This window comes from Xenopus laevis, chromosome 9_10L (genome assembly GCF_017654675.1).
Source record: "Xenopus laevis strain J_2021 chromosome 9_10L, Xenopus_laevis_v10.1, whole genome shotgun sequence".
Lineage (NCBI taxonomy): Eukaryota > Metazoa > Chordata > Amphibia > Anura > Pipidae > Xenopus > Xenopus laevis.
In genome coordinates this window covers 4,662,327-4,688,117 of record NC_054387.1, presented here as the reverse complement: position 1 = coordinate 4,688,117, position 25,791 = coordinate 4,662,327, and the positions used below count along the sequence as shown (strand labels likewise).

Genomic DNA, 25,791 nt, shown 5'->3' with positions numbered 1-25,791 from the left:
AAAAGGTGTAGGCGCAAGTCTATAAATTCCAGCGCCGGAAGCCGGAACTGCTGGGTCACAGGCTGAAGATTTTGTGCAGTAGTCGACGCGGAACCCAGGTCCCTCTACATCATACTAATGGTTTATTTAAAGGTTAACAACCCGATTAAAGGCAATGTTTTGGGCAACTGCTTCCGTGCTCTTTTTTTTTTTGCAGGCATTGCTTTGACAACCATTTCCTTGGCAACTGTTACCAGGACGAGGGCCGCCATCAGCGGAGCACAGGGGGTTCTAGTGTACCGGGCCCAGGCCTGAAGGAAGGCTCCGCTGTGCTGGACTTTTCAAAATAGCCGAGTCCACCTTGGCAGCGGCGAACCCGTGCTGCCTCTTCTGAGGTCCTAAACCGTCAAAAAGCCGAAGTCTTGAACTGCCGAAGTCACGAAAAGAGCTTGACTTGAAGTTCCGAAGTACTACTATAGTTTATGTAAACAAGCTGCTGTGTAGCCATGGGGGCAGCCATTCAAGCACAGGATACACAGTAGATAACAGATAAGTACTACTATAGTTTATATAAACAAGCTGCTGTGTAGCCATGGGGGCAGCCATTCGGGGTTTGGCCGAATCCAAAATAGTGGATATCGGTGCATCCCTAACTATAATACCATAATATTTGCAAGAACTATTTTCCAACCAACCGTAGGCTCACAGTGTATCTTGTTCTAATGTAAAGTGATGGATTCTGGGACTTCAAGTCCACAGTGGAGCAAGGCAGGGTCAGACTGGGCCGGCAGGACACTGGAAAAAAACCTGGTAGGCCCCTGGCTCTTGTGGGCCCCGCCAGCCCAGATCTGCACCCAGATTTGCAATCTCCAAGCGCATTCCTGCTGCGGGCTCCCGGAAAACGTAGTGCACGCATGCGCCAGCGCACAAGCGCACGCATATGGCGACACTCCTTCCTGCCAGGGCCGCCCGGAAAATACAGTGCGCACAAGCACATGAGGCAGTGGTGGCCAGGTGGGTCCGGAGGGGGGCCCTGGACAGCAGCCCCGGTGGGCCCCCCAGTCCGACCCTGGAGCAAGGTGAGGTTGAAATACCGCCCAAGTGGCACCCAAATTACACTGACTAGGGATGCACTGGATCCAGGATTCAGCCCTTTTCAGCAGGATTCGGCCGAACTAAATCCAAATCCTAATTTGCATATGTAAATTAGGTGTGGGATGGGAAATCACGTGACTTTTCAACTCCAAACAAGGAAGTTTCCTTTCCCGCCTCTAATTTGCATATACAAATTAGGGTTCGGTATTCGGCCAAATCGTTCATGAAGGATTCTGGGATTCAGCCAAATAGTGGATTCGGTGCATCCCTAGTGCTGACCAGGGAACTTCACCTGTGAAGTGGTTACACCTCAAAGAAAAGTCTTTGTACCTTCCAACAGGGTATGATTCTCACTTCAAATAAAAGGAGGCTGATGTCACCCCTAAACATCTTCAGCCTCTACTAATAGAGACAAATTCCAAAAAGTAGTACAATCCATCATGTTTTTCCCCCACGATGCAGTATCTTCCCGGTTGTAGGGTAACAACTGACAATAATACCCAGAACTGCTTCCATTGTGTGTTCATGGGCACACCAGACAACTTACTGTTGTTGTTATATGTATTTATTGTAATAATTAGCCACACCATGGCACACGCATTATTTGGGTTTCGAGAACTGATATGTGAGTTGACATTGGCTTGGAAATGTCTCTAATCTCTGGGTCATCATGATCCCTGCCATGAGTGGGAAAGAGGTAATTGTCCCTCACTGGCGCCCTGTAGCCTCATACTGAAAGGAATGGCAGCAAGGAAAAAGGAACTGACAGCTAGCAGTGCGGTGTCCTTTACTGGTAAGAATAGGAGCCCATATCTGTGATATATTTAATATGGTAAAGGTGGGTTCATCTGCAAAAAATATGACCTATTTAATATGGCAGAAGATCCAAAAATTTTCAAATATCCTTTTTTGTGGATCTGTGAGTTGCGGCAATCTGACGATTTTGGGGGCTGCTGTAAGATGCCATAGTCACCATTTACTGGGCCTTTGGGGGGCCTGTAAAGGGGTTGTTCACTTTTAAATTACCTTTAAGTATGATGTAGAGAGTGATATTCTGAGATAATTTGCAATTGCTTTTCATGTTTTATTATTTGTGGTTTTTATTCAGCAGCTCTCCAGTTTGCAATGTCCGCAATCTGGTTGCTAGGGTCCAAATTACCCTGGGAACCATAAATTGATTTGAATAAGAGACTGGAATATGAATAGGAGAGACCTGAATAGAAAGTAGCCTTACAGAGCGTTTACAGAGGGGGTCAGTGACCCTCATTTGAAAGATAGAAAGAATCAGAAGACGAAGGCGAATCATTCAAACACTATAACAAAGAAATAATGAAAAGTTGCTGAGAATTGGCATTATAGAACCAGCCTCTCCTTCAATATGTCAACAAATATCTCAACAAAATCCCCTAATGAACAAGCTTAATACAGTGGGTGCTGCTTTTAAAGAACACCCAGAGCACACTGAGCATGTGCAGAGCCGCTGACACTATAAAAATGGCCGATCAAAGATACAACAGGCCCAGTAAATAAAACATTTCTAGTTGTGTTCTTTTTTTTTAAGCTTTAGTTCTCCTTTAAAAAAATGCCCACCATGATAGAAAAAAACCCCCGAATGGCAATTACATTGATAAAACAACTCTCTCCTATTTGCCACCACTTCTCGTTACCTATTACAGGAACCCCCTTTTTATGGTTCTCCTCCTGAGTGAATTCTATGTCTTTGCTGTTGTTGGAAGTCAGCATTTTGCCGAGGGTTTTATATTTTTCCTGTAAGCACTTTTTTTTTTTCTTCTATGAAAAGCAATTGTAGAAATAATCTCTCCTCTGACAGCCACGTTGGCAGCTCTCCAGCACCCGGCATGAGAAATATTATGCCTGGCGGATTCTAAATGCCTCCTTAATAGCCGACTCGGGCTGGCAGTTTACCTTCACATTTTTTCAGAAAAACCCAATTTGTTTGTGAGTCGACGGCACAAAATGTGATCTTTTCTGCTCCTTCTGACCTTGAAACATAGGCTGAAGCAAGATGAGGAGGGAATCACAAAACAACTACAGTTTAATGTGACCCCCGAGAACCTCTTGTGTTTTATTAAGATTATCATTAATTTCTTTCATTGATTTCAAGTGTTTCTCATGCTTACTCAGATTTTTGGGAAACTCCTGAAACAAAAAGGATAATTTTTAATGTTAATAAAGAGCCCCAGTTACAAAGCGGCAATCTAAAGGAGGCCCAGGCAGTGGAGTAATTAGATGTTACTGGACCCCATAGCAAATTAATTTTAGGGCCACCAATATATCCACAGATTGTCCTGCTTCATTAATATATTTTGAAATTGCTCATTATTTGGGTCTCATGGGGCCCCCTATACCTCCTGGGCCCCCCTCTGTAGTTATGCCCCCGGGCTTCTATTTATACAGTCTGTTTCAAGGTTGGACTGGGCCAACAGGACACCGGGAAAAAACCCAGTGGGACCCAGAGCCTCTACCTGCCTGAGAGGAGACCTGCCTGCCTCCCGACCTCCCATCCCTGGCCTCAATCAAAGGGGCGGTGATGTTGAGAACGGGGTGGTGCCATTAGGGGGCGGACCAGATGACATCAGGGGTGGTGATATAGGGGGCGTGGCAGATGATGTGGGGGTGGGACTGATGATATAACGAACAGCGATTGGCTGATTGCCATGTCATTCACTTCAATGTCCTGTCTGGATTTCCTAATTTGATTCCACCAGACCCCTGGTCCAAGCCGTAACTGGTATATCACCCGCACAGCCCGGTTTTTTGGAAGGGCTGCCCGGGTGATATCTGGACAGCCCTAGTTACGGCCGGGTCCGGGGTTCTGGTGGGACCCCCCAATCCGTCACTTCAGGCACAATGAAGCAAAGCCCGTCCGCCTGAAAGTGAGAGAAATCTAACTGGAACATATTACTGCTTCTGGAAAACTTACTGAACCAGTTAAACAAAGATTGAGGGTGAATGTGTATTGTCTCTACTGGGTACTCGTGATACTATAATTACAACTATGTATACGTACATCATACTAAAGTCTCACTTGTGACAAACTACCAGGTCATGTTGGTTGTCATGTAACTTTTTGCAATATATATATTCTCGTTGTTAACTATGGGGGGGCGTAATGGCACACAGGGTGTTTTGAAGGCCTGGACTGGCAATCTGTGGGTTCTGGCAAATGCCAGAGGGGCTGCTGTAAGGTCCCATAGACAGTCACTATTTAGTGGGCTGGTGGGAGGCTCTTGGGGCATCTGTATACTTGGAATGCCAGGGCCTATTTTCACTCCCAGTCCAGACCTGGTGTTTTGTCTTACCTTACCCCATGGTGCAACAGCCGTGGCCCCCTCCACAACGCCTCTCCACTCTTCCCTATCCAACACACACTGAAGACAATTACGTACTCCCATGGTTCTGAAATCATCCTCCACCTTGTTCAGCTATCGCTTTCTTGGGCGTCCAGTGAGTTGTTGGCCCTCAGGCCTTTGAGTTTAGACCTTCCTAGGGGCTCCTCCTCTCCCATACATTCCACATGGCTGACCCAGCAGAACCTTCAGCTCTTGATGATGGCGTGTATGCAGGAGTCCTCATAGAGGTCATACAGCTCTGCGTTGGTGTGGATTTACCACTCTCCCTGAACCTGGATGGGGCCATATATCCTCCTCAACATCTTACACTCCCACACGTTGAGCAGTTGCTCTTCTCATGCTGTCATCACCCATGCCTCACTCCTGTAGTTGACCAGGGGTCTGATGCTGTCTTGTAGAGCGTCCTCTTCGTTTTCCATGTCAGGAGCCCCTGAAGGTTGAAGTAGCATCTGATGCTCAAACTAATTCTAGCTTTAATTTCTAAGTGGGTTTTGTTGCTCTCTGTAAACTTGGATCTCATCTCATAGCTGAAGTGAGCCTGGCCCTGCTTGTGCTTCACTCCTTGTTCTGAGCATATACTTGGTCTTCTTTCACCCATGTAAAATCTCTTATGGGGCAAAGTGGCCACCTGGACATATTTTACTCACCTAGCCAGTAAAAACGATGCTTGTTTATATCATAGTGCCTAACTTCTCTTGTTGATATTGTAGTACCTGACTTCGCTTGTTGATATTGTGATATTGTAGTGCCTAACTTTGCTTGTTAATATCGTAGTGCCTGACTTCGCTTGTTGATATCATAGTGCCTGACCACTTGTTGATATCATAGTGCCTCACTTCGCTTGTTGATATTGTAGTGCCTGACTTCGCTTGTTGATATCGTAGTGCCTGACTTCGCTTAATGATATCATAGTGCCTGACTTCGCTTGTTGATATCGTAGTGCCTGACTTCGCTTGTTGATATTGTAGTGCCTGACTTCGCTTGATGATATCGTAGTGCCTGTCTTCGCTTGATGATATCGTAGTGCCTGACTTCGCTTGTTGATATCGTAGTGCCTGACTTCTCTAGTTGATATTGTAGTGCCTGACTTCGCTAGTTGATATCGTAGTGCCTGACTTTGCTTGTTGATATCGTAGTGCCTGACTTCGCTTGTTGATATCGTAGTGCCTGACTTTGCTTGATGATATCGTAGTGCCTGACTTCGCTTGTTGATATCGTAGTGCCTGACTTCGCTTAATGATATCATAGTGCCTGACTTCGCTTGTTGATATCGTAGTGCCTGACTTCTCTTGTTGATATCATAGTGCCTGACTTCACTAGTTGATATCGTAGTGCCTGACTTCGCTTGATGATATCGTAGTGCCTGACTTCGCTTGATGATATTGTAGTGCCTGACTTTGCTTGATGATATAATAGTACCTGACTTCATTGCTCTATGTACAGCAGTGGCCACATTATTTCTGGAGTGCACTTGGGGGAGTGCTTGCTCTACTTTTTCTCAGCAAATGCCTTTGGTGAAACTCAGTCAATCAGGGCATTGCACAGCCTATAAAAAAGTAGCCCATCAAGCTCCAGCCTAAGAAATGCTGTTGATGATTTACTGTAAAAAGGGAACCCAGAAGTTTGGGGGTTCTTTAAAGAAGCAGAATTGGCTGGAGCGTAGAACAGAAGATGATATGGGAATATTGTCAGTGCAGCACATTCTTCTGCGGCGTGGAAACTGCTACTTGTTGGCTGCCTCGTTACAGTCTCTGCAATTTATGTTTTCCTGCACCCGCACATTAAACCCCTCTAAATAACATGTTTATGCAGATTGTGTTCAGCCTGCAGAGCAGATGCAAAGTTCCCATTTGGAAGAAGCGATTCAGGGAAGAATGGAGAGCGGAGATAAGGGGACGTTACCTTCAGACGCATCTCTTTGCCGGGACCTTATGTCTTCCAGGTAGGTAACAGATATATAAATCCATTTCCTACTATGGAACCTGTATGTAGGCAAATCACACTGGTCCTGTCTTTTCAAAGTCAACTTCACACTTCCAGGTTGGTTTATGACATCACACAAACCGATTTCAGTGGCTTATTCATTCTTAGCAATTAAAGGAGATCAAAACTCCAAAATATGAATCGGTGCAAACTGTCTCATTGCTCATACACAGAGCTGTGGCTAACAGTCTCTAAATGACTGAACACTATTATGAACAGAACCTCAAGCCACCCACCTAGATTGTAAGCTCTGCAGGGCAAGAAACTCTATCTTTGGTGCTTAAAGAGATGCCCGTGATATCTAGGGTTGTGCCTCCTTTACCAATGTAAATACCAGATGGTGAGTTAAAGGGGGCAGTGAGGTTGCGTTGGCAGGGTTATGACATCACGGCGGTGATGTCATGGGCAGATGGAAGGAGGGGGCTGCACAGAGGGTACCAGAAGCAGATTTGTGTCCAGTTTTCCAGTTTTTGGGTTACAATTTAAAAATCCCTCCGATCCCTATGAACAACTTATGACAATTTATGTCCAGAAGAAGAATTTACAAAAACTGTGTTGATTCAACATGTTGATTAAATCTTCTCAAAAATGCTTAAAAAAAGCCTAATGACACGAGGTTAGCTTAAATCTCTGTATTGAGTGTCTTCAAACCTTAAATTATTGCACAAATGTGACAATTCAATTCAACCACAAGCCAATTTTTGCAGGTTTTGGTGCAGGAACAGTTGTTGGATGGCACTAGGACCCAGCAGCCATCTGCTACTCAAATGTGTTGGTTTGTTACACGTGTATGAAATGGCAGCCAATCAGCTGCCTCCACATGAGGCTACATCATCTCACCAAGAGACGGCTTGCTCAGTAGGACCCTGCATTCAGAAGCATAGGTAGCTGCAGCACTGCCTGATGGAAAAGAAATTAGTTTCATTCTCTTAGAATAACTTTAAACATAACAGAAATGGAGCTGTTGTAGATACACAATCTAAACATATAATCTAAAGGGTTATCTTTAAAATACCTCACGGGACAGTCTAGATTTTGACAGCTTAACACCCGCAGGATTGTTACTGAAATGTCCCGACTTTCTCTTTGATCTCCTGCACTGAACAGCCAGAAAAAGATACAATGTTTCATTGGCTTTTGGCAGAGAGCCCCGAATATGTGGCAGGTGCACTTAGATATTTTTGTAACAATTTAAGATAAGCAAAGAAACAATTATAACAATTTAAGATAAGCAAAGAAACAATTATAACAATTTAAGATAAGAAACAATTGTAACAATTTAAGATAAGAAACAATTGTAACATTTTAAGATAAGCAGGTCTCTTTTGGAAACTGAATTGCAGTTTAAGGGCAGAGACACACGCTCAGATTCGGGAAGAATAATCTCCTCTTCTTCAGGGCAACTAATCTCCCCGAACTGCATCCCGCCGGCTAGAATCTTAAACTCCAGCGGGATGGCAATCTATGCCCTTCGTTTTCCGAAGTTGCTTCACGAGGTTTCTAGCCGGCGGGAGGCAGTTTGGGGAGATTAGTTGCTGGTACACTTCGTTTTCCGAAGTCACTGAAGTTGCCTCACAAGCAATCTTAGGGCGACTTCAGTAAACGAAGTGCCATCCCGCCGGCGATTTCGATTTTAGCTGGCGGGAGGCAGCTCGGAGAGATTAGTTGCGCCGCAGAAAAGGAGATTTATCGCTGGTGCCCACCGAAGTTGCCTCACAAGGAAACCTCGGGCCACTTTGGAAAACGAAGTGCTCTGAGTGCCATCCCTCCGGTGATTTAGATTCAAGGCGGGAAGATTAATCTCCTCTTCTTCAGGGCAACTAATCTCCCCAAACTGCCTCCCGCCGGCTAGAATCTAAATCTCCAGCGGGATGGCAACCTATGCCCTTAGTTTTCCGAAGTTGCTTCACGAGGTTTCTAGCCGGTGGGAGGCAGTTCGGGGAGATTAGTTGCTGTTACCCTTCATTTTCCGAAGTCGCCGAAGTTGCCTCACAAGCAATCTTAGGGCAAATTCGGAAAACGAAGTGCCATCCTGCCAGTGATTTCAATTTTAGATGGCGGGAGGCAGTTTGGAGAGATTAGTTGCCCCGCAGAAAAGGAGATTTATCGCTGGTGCCCACCGAAGTTGCCTCACAAGGAAACCTCGGGCGACTTCGGAAAACGAAGTGCTCTGAGTGCCATCCCTCCGATGATTTAGATTCAAGGCGTCGGGAGTCAGCTTGGCGAGATTGGTCGCCCCGAAAAAGAGGGGATTTATCGCTGGGCGACTCATCTCCCCCAATCTAAGCGTGTGTCTCTGCCCTAAAGGGCAATTCACCTTCATTAGCAAAACTGTAATAACCACAGAAATGTGTTCAGACTTTCAGAACCTGCCTAATTTTGTAAAAGGAATATGGTAATTAGGGGGTGTGGTCACCAAATCTTTTTGCTCCTCTTTCTATTTCCAAAATGTTGGGAGGCTTGTGATTGCCTTATATTTATTATATATTATTATAGTAAAAGGGGAGTTAGTGAGTATATTTGCCTAGAAAGGTTGTGGCCCCCCTACCCCTCACTAGATTTCTCCTCCATCACTTGGAACCTTGTATCTGTTGAACTACAACTACCAGTAGTTTCTTTTTTTAAAAAAAAAGCTACAAGTTGGCATTTCACAACAAAAACAGGAGAGTCAAGAAAGTCCTGTTCCATTTGACCCCATGAGCTCACAGCTAATCCCACTGCTCCCTGTTTATATTCCAGTTTGACCACAGAGCAGATTTCTAGTTTGACCAATGACAGCGCAGCAGGAAGTAAAGTCTCAGTGTAGTTCTGTTTGTGGATTTATTTGCCGGCAGTGACACGGGCAGCCCCGGGCAGGGTCCTCGCTGTGTGCGGGCTCAGCAGCTGTGTATGAGGGCTACGGCAGAGCGAGATGTGCGGCTGGACTTGCCGGTAACAGGAGCAGCGGGAGACATGAGTTCAGCGCCGGCCTCCGGGGGGCTGCGACTCCTCGTTTGTTTCCTGGGGGTGTTTGTGTGTTACTTTTACTACGGCATCTTGCAGGAGACAATGTAAGTACCTTCCCTATATGTGTGTGTCTGTGTATAAGGATACATAGCTCTGCCAGTCTGCACCATGTTTGTTATGGGCAACACAGGCAGCCAATCAGGGCACGTTATACATTAGAGCAGAGGTGACATGTCCTTCCCCCTGATCCCCCTTTAGATTAATAATGAAAGAATAAACATTATAGTTATGAGGCATCAATGTTACAGTCCAGTCTGTGTCCCTAATACTCTTCCTAAATCAGTTTTGTGCTGCTGGTCTCTGGCTCCTCACTCGCAGCTACTGGGAGTTTGTAGTTCAGCAACAGCTGGAGGGGCAGCCTCTTATTGTTTCCCACTCTTGGTTAGTACTTTGTGGAGTGAATTCACCGAATATGCAACAAAGTGCTGATCCAAATGTGTAGCCTGTAGTGATGCCTTCCATCCCCAATTATATAGAAACATTGGGGTGACAGTCACCCTGCTATATTTCCAGGGGTACCCAGGGTACAAATAAACACTCACCCCAAATCTCCCCCTAACTGGCCTTCAGACTGGGCCCCCTTAGCTCATAACAAGGTTACAGATATATAGAAACATTGGGGTGTCACCCTGCTATAGTTCCAGGGGTACCCAGGGTACAAAAAGCACTCACCCCAAATCTCCCCCTAACTGACCTTCAGACTGGGCCCCCTTGGCTCATAACAAGGTTACAGATATATAGAAACATTGGGGTGTCACCCTGCTATAGTTCCAGGGGTACCCAGGGTACAAATAAACACTCACCCCAAATCTTCCCCTAACTGACCTTCAGACTGGCCCCCCTTAGCTCATAACAAGGTTACAGATATATAGAAACATTGGGGTAACAGTCACCCTGCTATAGTTCCAGGGGTACCCAGGGTACAAATAATCACTCACCCCAAATCTCCCCCTAACTGACCTTCAGACTGGGCTCCCTTAGCTCATAACAAGGTTACAGATATATAGAAACATTGGGGTGTCACCCTGCTATAGTTCCAGGGGTACCCAGGGTACAAATAAGCACTCACCCCAAATCTCCCCCTAACTGACCTTCAGACTGGGCCCCCTTAGCTCATAACAAGGTTACAGATATATAGAAACATTGGGGTGTCACCCTGCTATAGTTCCAGGGGTACCCAGGGTACAAATAAACACTCACCCCAAATCTCCCCCTAACTGACCTTCAGACTGGGCCCCCTTAGCTCATAACAAGGTTACAGATATATAGAAACATTGGGGTAGCAGTCCCTGTCAGTTCAGAGTATAACTGTGGCCTTTCCTTGCAGAACAAGGAGGACGTATGGGGAAGGAGAGAAGCAAGAAAAGTTTCGCTTTGCTCTGTCACTGGTTTTTGTCCAGTGCATTGTTAACGCTTTGTTTGCCAAGCTTTGTAAGTATAATATTGTGTATTTTGTGTGTGGCCACTGGGAAATAACACTACAGAAGATGAGCCTCGGTGGCCTGTAAAGCACTTTCTTCCCTAGAAAAGACAAATGTCCTGTTTGAAAAGCAGAATTTCAGCTCCTCAAGTTACCAGATGTCTGAACCTACTGCCTGAGGGACGTTTCTCAAGTTGCCTCATGGCAGGAGGGCCCCAGATTCCACTGTCTACAAATTCACTTACAGCTGCTCTTTAATAACCGAAAGACCAACAAACATGCAAAAGACAGATTTGAAGGTTCTTTAATTTAGGGAAGTTTCCAAAAGAGCCAGAATAATGCTTGTACAGGTATAGGATCCCTTATCCGGAAACCCGATATCCAGAAAGCTCCGAATTACGGAATGGCTGTCTCCCATAGACTCCCATTTTATCCAAATAATCCAAATTTTTAAAACTGATTTCCTTTTTCTCTGTAATAATAAAACAGTCGCTTGTACTTGATCCCAACTAAGATATAATTAATCCTTATTGGAAGCAAAACCAGCCTATTGGGGTTATTTAATGTTTAAATTAATTTCTAGTAGACTTAAGGCATGAAGACCCAAATCACGGAAAGATCCGTTATCCGGAAAACCCCAGGTCCCGAGCATTCTGGATAACAGGTCCCATACCTGTACTAGGGTTAATGAAAGGTGCTCTGTGTATATACAGGTATGGGATGCGTTATCCGGAAACCCGTTATCCAGAAAGTTCAGAATTACGGAAAGACCATCTCCCATAGACTCCATTATAATCAAATAATCCACATTTTTAAAAATGATTTCCCGTTTCTCTGTTATAATAAAACAGTCGCTTGTACTTGATCCCAACTAAGATATAATTAATCCTTATTGGAGGCAAAACCAGCCTATTGGGTTTATTTCATGTTTACATGATTTTCTAGTAGTCTCAAGGAGTGGAGATCCAAATTACGAAAAGTCCCGTTATTCGGAAAGCCCCAGGTCCAGAGCATTCTGGATAATAGGTCCCATACCTGTGTGTATATATATATATATATATATATCTATAGCGAAAGATTCTGATGAATACTGAACGAAATCCTAATTTGCGGGAAGAGGAAAACATTTTTGACTTCCTTGTTTTGTGAAAAAAGTCCCACGATTTCCCTCCCTCCCCTAATTTGCATATGCAAATTGGGATTGGGATGTGGTTCGGCCTAGCAAAAGGATTCGGCCGTATCTGAACCCTGCTGAAAAAGGCCGAATCCCAAACCGAATCCAGGCCGAAACCCAAACCGTATCCTGGCTGGTCATACTAACAGTTAATTTAAAGTTGAACAACCCCTTTAAAGGTGGCTATTTCTGTACTCAGTGGAATTCCTGTATTGCCGTCAGAATGATAGAAGTTTGTTGCCTGTTTGTGTCTCGTGAAGCGTACTGAAATGTTTGTACCAGTGACTGAGCACCACTGAAATATACTGTGATTTCCCTCCCCGCCCCTAATTTGCATATGTAAATTGGGATTCAGATTGGCCGGGGAGAAGGATTCGGCCGAATCCAAATCCTGTTGAAAAAAGGCCGAATCCCGAACCCAATCCTGGATTCGGTGCAGCCCTAAAATGACGTTTCCTAGGGTAATGGCAGGTATTTCAAAGCGGAGTGTCTTATAGTTCAGTTGGAGGGGTAAGAATTTCTCAGAATTGTGATTTTCTGTACTATTTTGCATTGTCCTGGTTATAACCAGCGATGTTTTATACTCTTCCTTCTAGTGATCCAATGCTTTGACTCTGGGAAAACAGACCGGACACAGAGCTGGCTCTACTCTGCATGTTCCCTGTCTTACCTGGGCGCCATGGTCTCCAGCAATTCAGCTCTGCAGTTTGTCAACTACCCCACACAGGTAACGAACATCACTGCCAGCCTGTATATATCACCCAGCACTTGCCATTGCTTTCCATATACAGCTATGGGACTTGTTATCCCCAATGCTCCGGACCTGGAGTTTTTCGGATAATGGATCTTTCTGTAATTTGGATCTTCATACCTTAAGTCTACTAGAAAATCATATAAATATGAAATAAAGCCAATAGGCTGGTTTTGCCTCCAATAAGGATTAATTAGATCTTAGTTGGGATCAAGTACAAGCGACTGTTTTATTATTACACAGAAAAAGGAAATCCGTTTTAAAAATTTGGATTAATGGGTTTCTGGATAACGGATCCCATACCTGTATTATTGACGTTATCAGGAAATCACAAACCCTGCAGCTTGAAAAATACAGTGAAAAGGATATGTAGCCGACTACTTTGCTTGGAGGGTTATACATAGGTTTCCTTTAGGGGCCAACTTAACCTTTAAGTTACGTTATGTTTAGGGATGCACTGAATCCACTATTTTGGATTCGGCCGAACCCCCGTATCCTTTGTGAAAGTTTTCGGCCAAATACCAAATCCTAATTTGCATATGCAAAAACATTTTTTACTTCCTTGTTTTCCCTTCCCGCCCTTAATCTACCCTAATCTGCATATGCAAATTAGGTTTCAGATTCGGTTCGGCCGGGAAGAAGGGTTTGGCCGAATCCTGCTGAAAAAGGCCGAATCCTGGATTGGTGCATGCCTAATTATGTTATAGAATGGCTAATTTTGACCCCATCTTAAAAATAAATGCTCTGTAAGGCTACACATTTATTTTTCTATCACTCCTCTTTCTATTCAGGCCTCTCCTATTCATGTTCCAGACTCTTATTCAAATCAGTGCATGGTTGCTAGGGTCATTTGGAGCCTAGCAACCAGACTGCTGAAATTACAAACTGTAGAGCTGCGGAATAAAAAGCTAAATAAGTCAAAAACCACAAATAATAAAAAAAGAAAACCAATTGCAAATCGTCTCAGAATACCAGTCTCTACATTATACTAACAGCTAATTTAAAGCTGAACAACCCCCTTCAAGTAACTGTTGCAAGAGTTGCAGTTTTCTGTATCTTACGCACCCAATATTCAATGGTCTTTCCCAACTTTTTTTTACAGGGACTTGTACTCTTGTGTTTAGTCTTAATGGAGAAGGAAAGCTACCAAAGCAGTTTATTTAGCCACAGTAGTGCAAGCTATAACACTATATTTATTCTGCAGAATGCTGTACCATACCTGAGTAAAAAGATCTCTCTGTTTGTTTAGGATAGCAGCTGCCACATTAGCTTGCTGTGACATCACTTGCCTGAGTCTCTCCCTGCTCACTCATAGCTCTGGGCTCAGATTACAGCAGGGAGGGGAGAGGAGCAAACTGAGCATGCTCAAGCCCTAGCCCTGGAGGTTTAAGCTGAAAACAGGAAGTCTGATACAGAAGCCCATGAGTACACAATAGAAGGAAAGAAATGTGATGTTTCTTTTGACAGAGGACTCAGAGCAACATTACTTTGAGGGGTTACTGGTGTATTTATATAGACCTTTCTGATAAAGCTCACTTAATTTTAGCCTTTTCTTCTACTTTAAGAGTTCTTCACTGTATGATTGGGGCTATATGGGGGTACTGTATGTTTTGGCAGCTTGGAAAGCAGTAACCTATGGATGTCTCTGGTTTATTTTTTAGGTTTTGGGGAAATCCTGTAAACCAATCCCAGGTAAACTTATTAACAAAAAAGCTTATGTATTATTGCCCGGCCGCCTAAAACACACATTCATTTAAATATATATAGACGTGAACGTGCCCTTTGTTTTGTTCCGAGCTACAAATGAATCTATCAGTGGCCTTATGTTAAATGCAGTTATTAGATCTCCATTTTTAGTTGGCAGTGATATCACTAGCAGTACAGCAGTAAAGAGTGACTGAAGTTTATCATTCACATGACTGGGGTGCAGCTGGGAAACTAACAATAGGGCTAGGTCAGATTTCAAAGGGGCCCTGTGACAAGTTTGAAGTCCTGGATCATTGCTGCTATTGACAAGCTCAAACTTTAGCCTCGTGCAATAAGTTCACTATATAAAATATGCCATTTTTAGGGTTTAGCTAAGATTTTCGGTAACTGGAAGCTTGTATTAGAAGTTTGGTGCGAGTGACCATTAGGTGACCATTGTAGTGCACAGAACAATGTGGTGTTTGTGTTTTTCTTTTCCTCCAGGGGGTACCCTGACACTTATGCAGTTAGCTGACATTCCTTTCCTCTCCAGTCATGCTCCTAGGGGTGACGCTCCTCAGGAAGAAGTACCCTCTCACCAAGTACCTGTGCGTGCTCCTCATAGTATTCGGAGTGGCACTCTTCATGTACAAGCCCAAGACCGGTTCTGGTGATGGCGATCACACTGTTGGTTATGGAGAATTACTTCTGGTAAGATAAATGGAGCTGTCGTGGAGTTCATGGAGCACCCCTGGATGATCGGCATTTTAAAAACCAATGTAAACATCCTTGTGTTTTTTTTATTCTCTCCCACCAGCTGCTGTCTCTCACCCTAGACGGTCTCACAGGAGTGTCTCAGGATTACATGCGGGCGCATTTCCAAACAGGCTCCAACCACATGATGCTTAGTATTAACCTGTGGTCCAGTTTATTCTTGGGAGCAGGTACTTATCCAGCCAACTGAATGTGCTGATATAAACGTGAACGGATGCACCTAGTTCTTTTCTTGTAATTTAGGCAAATGTTTTAAATTAAAGGGGAACTATGACGAAATGAGCTTCGTCATACTTTCGTCCTCAACTTTCTAAATACAATCAACTAAAAATTCTCCATTGTTTCTGAAATAATCAAGTTTATCTTCACTATCCCTCTCTCAGCATCTGTTTCTCTTCATTCTGTCTTCATGTGGCAGTTGGGTGTCAGATATTCATTGACAGTTACATCCAATATATCTTATAGGGGGGCTCCTTTTCTAGCAGATGTATTAGAGCTCACTCAAATAACTGATTCCAGTACAAACAAAATCTAACAAAATAACTGCCTTTTGCACAAATTCTGCATGTAGAGAGACATGATGTCTGGTGAGTTTAATAGAATGACCTCTAATACATCTTCTAGGCAAAAGGAGCCCCCCATTAAGATATATTGGATCTAACTGTCAGATTATTTGACACCCAACTGCTGCATGAATGAAGAGAAACAAATGCTGAGAGAGGAATAGTGAAGACAAGCGTGATTATTTCAGAAACGGTACAGAATTTTTAGTTGATTGTTTTTAGAAAGTTTCTTATTTCAGTATTATGAAGCTTATATTAAGTTTTAACCTTTAAAACTCAATCAAATTTCAGTACAATTTGTTTTAGTTACGCACCAGTGCAGTCTCCCATCAAACCCAAACTCAATCAGATCTTTCATCGTATTGTCTAACTTGTACAAGCCTAATCAATATTCAGATCAATATAAATGCACTGGTCTAATTTAGCTCCCCAGAACAAAAACCCAGACTAAAAAGTTTTGAAGCGAAAAATGTGGCACTTCCAGCAATTGCCAGGTAGAGGTGGCGGCTACTTATTTTCAGACAGCAGGTGGCGCCAGCAGCTATCTGTAGATATTTAGCTGCCAGATTGAATTTTTGTTTTCTAACCCCACCAATTTAATTATATTAAATCAAAGAGAGCACATATTGCAAATTAAATCACCGCAAAGCATGACCTTGTTTTGTACAAATAAACATGTATATGGGAAATTAGCCAGCAAGGATGGCTGACTTGTATAGGTTAGTTATGCCAAGCTACGAGGCATTTGGTGTAGGTTGTCGGGTGGCATAGAGACAGTCTGTTTTATGCAGCTGCTCTGGCAGAGGTTGCCTTTTTTTAAATATAGGGGATGGGGTATAAAACAGAGCCATGTATAGCTATCATGTCTTGTTTGTCATTGGCTCATCCCAATCTGGCCAGGGGATTGGTGGCTTTAGTGTCCATTGGTGTGGCTTCTGCCTGTCCACCGGCCCTGCCCACTGTCACAAATTCACAGGTCGGGGGAATATACAATGTCCTAATGTTAGATTAAAGTAGAAGGAAAGGCTTAAATTAAGTAAACTTTATCAGAAAGGTCTATATAAATTCACCAGTAAACCCTCAAAGTAATGCTGCTCTGAGTCCTCTGTCAAAAGAAACAGCACATTTCTTTCCTTCTATTGTGTAATCACGGACTTCTGTATCAGACTTCCTGTTTTCAGTTTAAACATCCAGGGCTAGGGCTTGAGCATGCTCAGTTTGCTCCTCTCCCCCTCCCTGCTGTAATCTGAGCCCAGAGCTATGAGTGAGCAGGGAGAGACGCAGGCAGGAAGTGATGTCACACCAAGCTAATATGGCAGCTGCTATCCTAAACAAACAGAGAGTTTCTAGAGATGTTCACTAAGGTATGGTAAAGAATTCTGCAGAATAAATAGTGTTATAGCTTTCACTATTGTGGCTAATCTATTGGCAATAAACTTTAAAGAGATACTGACACCTGAAATTAAACTTTTTTTTACATCTATTATAATATTGGCTTTGCAAGCTACTTCTAACTTTGCCATAAAGTATTTGCATGATGCTTTTACATTACCTGTCTGATCCCCCATGTTCCTGTATGAGGGGGCTGCCATATTTGTGCAGCAGGAGTCCGTTAGCATTAGAAACTGTAACTAACAGGCTGAGATGGGAAAGTCAGAGTTTCAGAGAGTCAGGCTTAGGAACTTCAACTAACAATTATATACAAAAACAAACCTCTCAGCAAAAAATGATCAACATGACCTATAGGTAACATTTAATTTACATTCATATGCTAAAATTCATTTTTTAGTGTCAGTGTCACTTTAAGGATCCTCTTAATTGTGCACATTTCATTATACAAACAATAGGCAAAATGTGCGATCTGCACAAGGCTCTATTTTAGGGATGCACTGAATCCACTATTTTGGATTTGGCCAACCCCCGAATCCTTTGTGAAAGATTCTGGCGAATACCGAACCAAATCCTAATTTGCATATGCAAATTAGGGGTGGGAAGGGGGAAAATATTTTTTATTTCCTTGTTTTGTGTCAAAAAGTCACACGATTTCAATGCAAATTAGGATTCGGTTTGGCTGAATCCGAATCCTGCTGAAAAAGGCCGAATCCCGAACCAAAGCCAGGATTTGGTGCATCACTATTCTATTTACTGAACCAATATTGAAACGTGGGGGTACGTTGTCCCTTTAAGATGACTTGAAACCCCGTGGCTTTGTTTAGCCTTTATCTTTTTATGTTTCATTGGACTGAGCTGCCGGTTGCTGTTTATACTGTGTTTTCCTACCAAGGGAGAAAAGTACATATCGGCGGGAATCTGAAGCAAAATCTTCTAAACCGGTTGAAGATAAAATGTGCATAATAATATAGCTAAGGGAGACTTCCCGGGCAGTGAAATGTAACATGGCCTCACTTTACTGATCCGTGGCTCCACCTTAGCAGAAATAATACAGCAATAATACAGTCAATCATCATTAGCTCAGTGCACGCAGCATATCCCAATGTAAGTGGAGCCTGTAGTCTTGCAGTTGCTCTCTATGTGATAATGTAGTTTAGTAAACTCTGCAGGGCCAAGGGTTGCACGGGCACATTAAAGGGATACAGCCATGGGAAAACATGGTTTTTTTTTTCAAAACACATCAGTTAAAAGTGCTTCTCCAGCAGAATTCTGCACTGAGTCCATTTCTCAAAAGACCAAACAGATTTCATTTTAAAATCTGACATGGGGCTAGACATATTGTCAGTTTCCCAGCTGCCCCCAGTCATGTGACTTGTGCTCTGATAAACTTCAGTCACTCTTTACTGCTGTACTGAAAGTTGGGAGTGATATCACCCCCTCCCTTTCCCCCAGCAGCCTAACAACAAAACAATGGGAAGGTAACCAGATAGCAGCTCCCTAACACAAGATAACAGCTGCCTGGTAGATCTAAAGGTGGCCATAGACGTAGAGATACACTCGTTTGACGATGTCGCCAAACGAGTGGCTCTCTGCTTGATATGCCCACATTGAAGTGGGCGATATCGGGTTGATCCGATCGTGCAGGAGAACGGGCGGGCGGATCGAGGGGCCGCATACACGCAGAGATGCGTTCGCAATCCGACTGGATTTTTTAACCCACCCGATCGAGATCTGGCTGACTTTCTGGCCAGATATAGATCGGGAAAGCCCATCGGATAGCCCCACACACAGGCCAATAAGCTGCCGACTCGGTCTGTCGGCAACTTTTATCTGCCCGTGTATGGGGGCCTTAAGAACAGCACTCAATAGTAAAATCCAGGTCCCACTGAGACACATTCAGTTACATTGAGTAGGAGAAATAACAGCCTGCCAAAAAGCAGTTCCATCCCAAAATGCTGGCTCTTTCTGAAATCACATGACCAGGCAAAATGACCTAAGATGCACCTACACACCAATATTACAACTAAATACACTTGCTGGTTCAGGAATGACATTTTATATTGTACAGTGAATTATTTTCAGTGTAACAGTGTCATTTAGAAATAAAAACTACATCATGAAAATAACGACAGAATCTCTTTAATAATAATACTCTGCTTTTTCCAGGCATTGTGCTCACCGGCGAGCTCTGGGACTTCTTGAGTTTCACAGAGCGTTACCCGAGCATCGTCTACAATATCGTGCTCTTCAGTCTGACCAGCGCCCTGGGACAGGTACATTTAGTTCTTGGTACCTTCATGATGGAGCTTGTGACTTCACAAATGTCCTTCTCTCCTGGAATCCTGCGATGTTCAGCCTCAAACCTGCAAATAGTTCTGCCACTTCTAATGATGCGTCTCGGCTGTTGTTGCTGGCGCTGTCTGCACCCAGGGCTGCCGTCCCTCGAGCAATACTAATGCTTAAGCTGCCAACATCGTTTTTGTGGGGTTTTTTTTTTTTTTTTTTTTAAAGCTTCAGACGTTTTGTGAAATTGGGCAAATCTTTTTTTTGTAGCACTGTGGGATTTGCAGAAATTGTACGGTGACCTTCCCAGCAGGCTGGCTGCTTGTTTATCACAACTGCTGCTCTCTGATTGGCCCAATACCCTTCACTACTGGAAACTCCATTTCCTCTTGACATGAGCTATTTGTCATTTGACAGCGACAAGGCTGGGGGCATTAACCCTTTGGGTTACCTGTACTAATCCTTCAATCAAACAGGGACTGTAACCAGTTCACATCAATGTGAGTGCAAAGTGCAGGAAGGGAGAAAGGTTAAAATGCACAATAAGCTAGCAAGAAAATGCCTGGCAGTCCAACACTTAGGGGGACATTAATTTATGGTTGAATATCGAGGGTTAATTAACCCTCGATTTTCAACAGTCGAAGTAAAATCCTTTGACTTTGAATATCGAAGGATTTACCGCATTTCCTACGATCGAAGGAAAAATCGTTCAATCGAAGGATTAAATCCTTCGAAACGAAGGCTTTTAATCCGTCGAACGAACGATTTTCTTTCGATCAGAAAATTGTTAGGAAGCCTAAGGGGACCTTCCCCATAGGCTAACATTGAGGTTTGGTAGGTTTTACTTGGCGAAGTAGAGGGTCGAAGTTTTTTTTAAAGAGACAGTACTTCGACTGTCGAATAGTCGAACAATTTTTAGTTCAAATCATTCGTTTTGAAGTCGTGGTCGAAGTAGCCAAAAAAATCATTTGAAATTCAAAGTTTTTTTTTTTATTCTATTCATTCAACTAAGTTAATGTGCTCCTTATTGTTGAGCATTCTCAGCTGCTCCTACCTGGCTGTGGATACTGTTAACTGTTAAAGGGGGAACTATTGTGATAATGAAAATTGAATATAAGCTTCCTCGTACTGAAGTAAGAAACGTTATAAATACAATCAATTAAATATTCTGCATTGTTTCTGAAATAATCAAGTTTATCATCACTATTCCTCTCTCAGCATTTGTTTCTCTTCATTCTGTCTTCATGCAGCATTTGGGTGTCAGATATTCACTGACAGTTAGATCCAATATATCTTATAGGGGGGCTCCTTTCCTAGCAGATGAATTAGAGCTCACTCAAATAACTGATTCCAGTACAAACAAAATAACTGCCTTTTGCACAAATTCTACATGTAGAGAGACATGATGTCTGGTGAGTTTAATAGAGTGAGCTCTAATACATCTTCTAGGCAAAAGGAGCCCCCCTATAAGATATAGTGGATCATTCATCTGACACCCAATGAAGAGAGAATGAAGAGAAACAGATGCTGAGAGAGGAATAGTGAAGATAAACTTTATTATTTCAAAACAATGCAGAATTTTAATTGTATTTAGAAAGTTTCTTATTTCAGTATGCTGAAGATTATATTCAATTTTCATTTTTGTGATAGTTCCCCTTTAGGGAGGCCATAGACACGCGATAATATCATACAAAACTAATTTTCGTATGATAATCAGTGCAGGGATGGCGGCAGGCGAGCCAGCGGATACGGGCAGAAGACTTGGATATCAGTCGGCTCGTTGATCGGGCAGCTGGAAAATTTTAATTGGGCAACTTTGAAGGCACCTGAACACCATTGTTAGTGCTGAATCATCAGATACAGATAGAATTCTATTGTTTCTACCTGTATATCTGACAATTCAGCTCTACATGTCTGCGTTGAAACGAACAATCTTTCCTGGAAAGATTGTAATTGTATCGTCTATGGGCACCATTAGACAATGAACAGACCACGTTGGTTTAACTCTGAATGTGCTGGATGCCAGCACTGTTCCCCTGCGGGATAAACCGGATATTTCCGACTGACACTCGTTTGTTGGAATGTCTAACCTACCACTAACCATTCACATTGATTTAGGCAAAACATGCAGAGATATTATCGTTCACCAACAGAAATCGAACCTGTCTGATGGATTAAACAACCGATCGCCATGGCACGAAAACACACACACAGTACGAAACAAAGATTCGTACGACTTTATCTTTGCGTCAGCTTTACTGACAGTTGCAGATTGAAGTTCCTGTAGGAACAGCCAAATTACGCATGCCGTGTATCTATTCTTCATAACCGTTTTCAGTACAGTAGGTGCAGCTACAGACACCAGCCAATCAGCTATAGCCTTTCATTAGTCAATGCAAGTCGGAAAAGGAAAGCCGTGATATCATTGGCTGAGTGTAAATGTCAATTTAGCTTATCCCTTTATATACCATTCCTTCTGTTCCTTCTGCTGAGAACCATTTGCCATGGCTTTACTAATGTAGGAATACTGCAATTAACAGCCATTCTTCTCTTTCTTCCTCTGCTAGACCTTTATCTTCATGACCGTGGTATATTTCGGACCGTTGACTTGCTCTATAATCACGACGACCCGGAAATTCTTCACGATCCTGGCCTCTGTCATCCTGTTTTCTAACCCGATCAGCAGCATCCAGTGGGTTGGGACCTTACTTGTGTTTTTAGGTGAGTGCCGCTTCAGCATAGGGCTGGGCTGGTATAATGTCTACAAGCGTGACCAATCGACCCAGTAAGCTGCCATTAGACTTAAAGGGGAAGGAAACCTAGTCGGCGCAAACCCCCCACCCGTTTGTTGCCCTCCCTCCTCCCCCCTGGCCTACCCGTCCCGCTGGGCAAATGCCCCTAACTTGTTACTTACCCTTCTGCGCAGGTCCAGTCCAGGGAGTTCACCGACGACATCTTCTTCCACACGATCTTCTTCCTGCTTTGAACGGCGCATGTGCAGTAGGATCATTTCGCCGGTACGATCTACTGCGCATGCGCGTGACTTTTGGCGCATGCGCAGTAGATCCGTACCGGCGAAATGATCCTACTGCGCATGCGCCAAAACGCCGTTCACAGCAGGAAGAAGATCGCATGGAAGAAGATGTCGCCTGTGAACTCCCTGGACTGGACCTGCGCAGAAGGGTAAGTAACAAGTTAGGGGCATTTGCCCAGCGGGACGGGTAGGCCAGGGGGGAGGAGGGAGGGTGGGCAACAAACGGGTGGGGGTTTGCGCCGACTAGGTTTCCTTCCCCTTTAAAGGGCTCGGATAGGAGTGAAACTGCCATTTGCTATACTGTTGAGCAAACCAAGGGTGATACTGCATCACAGACAAGAGTCTGTTCAGCCTTCAATCACTGTCCGTAGCTTACCTGTGACATGTAATGGCCAATTAAATTCAAAACTGTCATGCACAGAGCTGGCCCATAAACCCACTGTACATTGGCTAGCTGGCTGGACCCAGATTCACATGTATTTTTGCTAAGGGAGTAGGTCGTGGGCAGGGGGCTAAATGTTGCTCAGATGTGTTGTCAGCCGAGTTTGGCAGAGCCATTTGTACAGTGAGCCACAGACACACTCATACTATATGACAGTTTGGCTCACATGCTATGCCCACTCTTTTCCTGCCACACTCACAGCTCCCTGTTTTGTTTTCTGCAGGTCTGGGACTGGATGCAACGTATGGAAAAGGATCCAAGAAACCATCCCACTGACTCCTCGTGCCAGGAGCATCCAACAGACGTCATTAGACCTTACGCACTGTTTTTTAGTTTAGAATTATTCTTTTTTTTTTTTACCAGACAAGTCCAATTTTCAACGTATTTTATTGATAATGGAAGGATTTCATTTTTAACCAAAGGAGGATGGGTACATTAAAGAAAAAAAAAGAAACTGGTACAAGTTGCTCCTTTCTTTAGTAAAGTATAACGTTTTAGGTGGGGAAAAGATCCTTCAGTTGTTGTTTTTTGTTTTTTTTTTTCAATGACTTAAAGGGGAAAATATGCTGTATATCCAAGTAGGGTAGGCAATTCACCTTTACTACTGGCGTAGGTTATTCTGTATAGGCATCCATATTTATCTGCATTTTGGTGTTTATTCTTATCCCTAAGGGAAGCCATGATTGTTCTGATGAGGTAACCGCATCCACAGACAGAACTCTGCCCTCTAGTGGCTATAACTGAATACTTCTATTAATTTAAAACCAGCAGCAACCCTGTTGAACTGGAGCATCCAGCATTCCAAAGACTTTGGATTAGGGATACCAGACCACTTGATATTTCAGGAGCCTGTCAATATGTTTAAATGTGTTTAGGTGGGGAAAAGATCCTTCAGTTGTTTTTTTTCAGTGACTTAAAGGGAAAATGATGCTGTATATCTAAGTAGAGTTGGCAATTCACGTTTGTTCACTAAAAGGTACTGGCATAGGTTATTCTGTACAGGCACCCATATTTATCTGTATTTTGGTGTTTATTCATATGCGAGAGGGAAGCCATGATTGTTCCGATGAGGTAACCGCATCCACAGACAGACTGCTGCCCTCTAGTGGCTGTAATTGAATACTTCTATTGATTGATTTAAAACCAGCGGCAACCCTGTTTATCCAGCATTCCAAAGACTTTAGATTAGGGATTCCAGATCACTTGAAATTTCAGGGACCGGTGTATGAATTAGCCGCGCTCCTGAACATTCAACGATTTTTGTAATCCTCCTGTATATGGTTGCATATCCGTTCAACTTGACATAGTGTTTTTTTTTTAGTTTCTGTGCCACGTCCGACTAATCCAACCCCCCATAAGTAATTATGAAACTGCTTCATTTTATTTTTCAGTCGAATTATTATTATTATTATTATTTTTTTCGAATTGAATGCATTTGTTGGTAAATAAAAGATGTAATGAATATTATAATACAGAGGCACTGGGAGCACACCGGCCGCCTGGCTCGGAACTGTAGCATTTGCATAACGACAGCTTTAAAGTTGGAAGCTCCATCCCTCTGCAGACTTCTCCCATTGCACATGAAAGCGGAGAGGAGCAGCTGTGTGGAGCTTCCCATCTGCTGTCTGTCCTTTCCATCGTACCCCCACTCTCCGCCCCCCCCAACAACAAATAATAATAATACTAAGCCCCTTTGCTGAATCTCATTAGTGCAGCACACACGGGCCTGGCACACTACAGTAAGGGACTGTTTTGGTGCCAAATCTGGAAAGGGACCAATCCATATGAGATTTAAGCCAATATGGAATTTATACGAACACCCCGGGTGGTTTAAAGCAACAGTGGCGGATATTTCTTTCTATCGTGGCACTAGTTACAAATCATTTTGCAAAACGAATTTCCGTTTCGAGTGTATAAAGGTCCCACTACGTATCATTAGCAGGAAGGCTAATGTGACAAAAAAGTGCAGCGCCGTTTCATTCAAATAATATAGGTTAGGCAACACCGTGTAATAACCGACTGATTAAAAAGATGGCTAATTCCCACTTACAAGGTTTAACCATATGGAAGTGACTTTGGAGCTGCCATGATGCTTTTCATGGCACCACAAGAAGTGGTGGTGATTTACTAAAGGGCACAGTGGCCGTCTATAGCGAAAAGTCACCAGTTTACTAGAGGACAATTCGCTAGCGAAACAGACCTTCACTAACACAGTTTTGCGCACTATCTCCGGGCGAATTTCGCTCAGGCGAACAAGCAAAATTCACTTAAGTGTGAATTTTACAGAACGTTACCTCTTTTGCCAGCGTTTCCTTCACCGCCTTACAGAATGAAGAGAGAAGGCGCATACCCTTAAATCAAACTGAGGGGTGCTAATCTATAGGGGACTCCCCATAAGGGTCTCCAAGTCAAGCTGCAAATATAAGGAGTAATGGATAGCACACCCAATTTAGAAAAAATAAGGAAATTTATTACAAAAAAGATTCATAACAAAAAATTATACAAAAAAAGTTGGGGAGCCCAACGCGTTTCGACCTTAAGGGTCTTCCTCTTACAAATAATCAAAAAAATTGATTATTATTTGTGCCCCTGAGGAAGACCCTTAAGGTCGAAACGCGTTCGGCTCACCAACTTTTTTTGTATAATTTTTGTTATGTATCTTTTGTAATAAATTTCCTTATTTTTTCTAAATTGGGTGTGCTATCCATTACTCCTAATATTTCCTTCGCCACCTTAGACCTGAAGAACTGATAAGATGAAGCTACATCCTCCTAATAAGACATATAAATGACCTATATGTACCCGCCCTATTCAAATTGACCTAAGCATAAGAGT

The 25,791-nt window shown here is 43.2% G+C and overlaps 1 protein-coding gene across 2 annotated transcripts; it reads left to right on the top strand.

Annotated features, from left to right (window-relative positions):
• The first annotated feature begins 1,789 nt into the window (after positions 1–1,789).
• slc35b1.L (solute carrier family 35 member B1 L homeolog) lies at positions 1,790–24,438 on the top strand. 2 transcript variants are annotated; one of them, XM_041575542.1, is made up of 11 exons: positions 1,790–1,867; positions 6,261–6,390; positions 9,266–9,481; positions 10,765–10,868; positions 12,628–12,758; positions 14,444–14,474; positions 15,022–15,179; positions 15,286–15,412; positions 19,364–19,470; positions 22,048–22,201; positions 23,180–24,423. In XM_041575542.1, exons 1-11 carry the CDS (start codon positions 1,816–1,818, stop codon positions 23,230–23,232), a joined length of 1,263 nt encoding a protein of 420 aa, XP_041431476.1. In that variant the 5' UTR covers positions 1,790–1,815; the 3' UTR covers positions 23,233–24,423. The 2 variants fall into 2 exon arrangements, with proteins under 2 accessions (XP_041431476.1, NP_001082304.2); NM_001088835.2 differs by lacking the exons at positions 1,790–1,867; positions 6,261–6,390 and having other exon boundaries at positions 9,202–9,481; positions 23,180–24,438.
• The last annotated feature ends 1,353 nt before the right edge of the window (positions 24,439–25,791 follow it).

Bases quoted from the DNA above. Each gene is read 5' to 3' on its own strand.
- slc35b1.L (XM_041575542.1), top strand. From the start codon at position 1,816: ATGGCAGCAAGGAAAAAGGAACTGACAGCTAGCAGTGCGGTGTCCTTT. The intron at 15,413-19,363 runs GTACTTATCCAG...TGCTTTTTCCAG, and splicing joins CAGTTTATTCTTGGGAGCAG to GCATTGTGCTCACCGGCGAG. The intron at 19,471-22,047 runs GTACATTTAGTT...TTCCTCTGCTAG, and splicing joins TGACCAGCGCCCTGGGACAG to ACCTTTATCTTCATGACCGT.